The following is a 1573-nucleotide window of genomic DNA, read 5'->3' on the forward strand; positions in this document are numbered from 1 at the left end:
GGGTTGCCCATGGCCAGGTTACGTACAAGGCTGCTACATAACTATCTTCATCATTATTTCATCAATAAATAGTTTCACTATAGTCAGAATGTCAATAGGTGCTATAAAATAAGTATTCTATCAAACGTCTTACATTTGTTTACAGAGAGAGTACTCACCATTCGTTTGCTGATAGGTCTAATATCGTTCATGTATGACAAAAATGTAAACATAAATTCTATTTTTTTTATTATAGGTTAATTTATAGCTATTTTTTATTCTATGTCTTACATTTGTTTATAGCTACTCCCATCAATCCAAAATAAGTTTTGCACTTTTGAACTAAGTTTAGTTTAATCTCAATTTAAAACTGTGGTACTTTTTATGCATCGGATGAAGTAACAGGCACAAGAACGAACAAGTATAATAAACATCTTATAATATCACAGGACAGAGGGAGTATAATACAATATCAATACAATTGTTATTATTTGATAGAAAACGAACGAATACTCACACACACACACACGCAAAAAAATCAATTTAGCAGCTGAACTGCTACAAGAGCACTTGTGTTTCACGATCAGAAGCCGGCGAATTTCGATTTCATGGCGCTGACTTCGTCTTCGCCCGCGAGGAAGGTCTTGGTGAGCACCTCCATGGGCATGGCCGGCTTGGTGGCGAAGAGCCCGAGGGTGGGCGTGACCAGGCCGGGCGACTGGGCGTCGAACATGGCCATGAACACGGCGTCCCCCTTGCCGACGTTGAGCTGGAAGTGCTGCAGGCCGCGGGGCACGACGTAGAGCTCGTTCTTCTTCACGACCTTGGAGTATAGCCGATTCGCGGCCGACGTGAACCCGACCATGACCTCGCCCTTGAGCACCAGCACGAGCTCGGAGCCGCGCGGGTGCGAGTGCGGCGGGTTTAGCCCGCCCGGGGCGAGGTCGGTGCGCGTGATGGACAGCCCCAGCGTGTTGAGGCCCGGGAAGGCCGACACGGTGGCGCGCGTGGAGTTGACGCCGAAGGGGTTGGTGTCGGTGCGGGGCGCGGCCACCATGGCGTCGGAGAAGAAGTCGTCGTCCGCCACCGTCGACGCCGCCTTGCAGGGGAACCCGTCCACCGCCGTGGCGGCCTTCAGGTCGGCCACGCAGAAGTCCTGCAGCGGCGGCGGGTCCGAGAGCACGCCCGGCGCCGCCGCGGTGAGGGCCGCCGCGATCAACAGCAGCACCACTGAGCTAGCCGATGCCATCGATCAGCCCTACGGAAGTATCGATCGTAGGCTCGTTCGCAGCTTGCACGACAAACTGCTCGCCTGGTGTTTGCTTCCGTGGAATCGCAGTGTGTTCTTGGTGGTGCCATTGTCCCGCGGTTCGTTCACTATAAATAGAGCGCGAGCGCGAGCGCAAGCGCCATTGCATTGCACGGGTGGAGTTGACGAGGATGCCACCGATTGACGGAGGCCGTTGCCGGCGGTTTACTGGGTCGTAAAGTGCGTGCATGACAGCCGGTGAGAAGGGGCTGTCGCTGTTGAGATTACGGCACCATTTGGCCTCGGATGGGAGTCGGATTTCCGGCAGCGACGGGTTGTGGTGTT

At 53.1% G+C, this 1573-nt stretch overlaps 1 protein-coding gene across 1 annotated transcript; it reads right to left on the bottom strand.

Moving 5' to 3' along the window:
* Positions 1-438: 438 nt before the first annotated feature.
* Positions 439-1314, bottom strand: LOC123184745 (germin-like protein 1-2). The gene has a single exon (XM_044596816.1). It carries the CDS (start codon positions 1226-1228, stop codon positions 563-565), a length of 666 nt encoding a protein of 221 aa, XP_044452751.1. The 5' UTR covers positions 1229-1314; the 3' UTR covers positions 439-562.
* Between the last annotated feature and the right edge of the window lie 259 nt (positions 1315-1573).

Source organism: Triticum aestivum, chromosome 2A (assembly GCF_018294505.1).
Source record: "Triticum aestivum cultivar Chinese Spring chromosome 2A, IWGSC CS RefSeq v2.1, whole genome shotgun sequence".
In the NCBI taxonomy this organism is placed as follows: Eukaryota; Viridiplantae; Streptophyta; class Magnoliopsida; order Poales; family Poaceae; genus Triticum; species Triticum aestivum.

Excerpts from the sequence above, each read along its gene's own strand:
- LOC123184745 (XM_044596816.1), bottom strand. The coding sequence starts at position 1,228 with ATGGCATCGGCTAGCTCAGTGGTGCTGCTGTTGATCGCGGCGGCCCTC.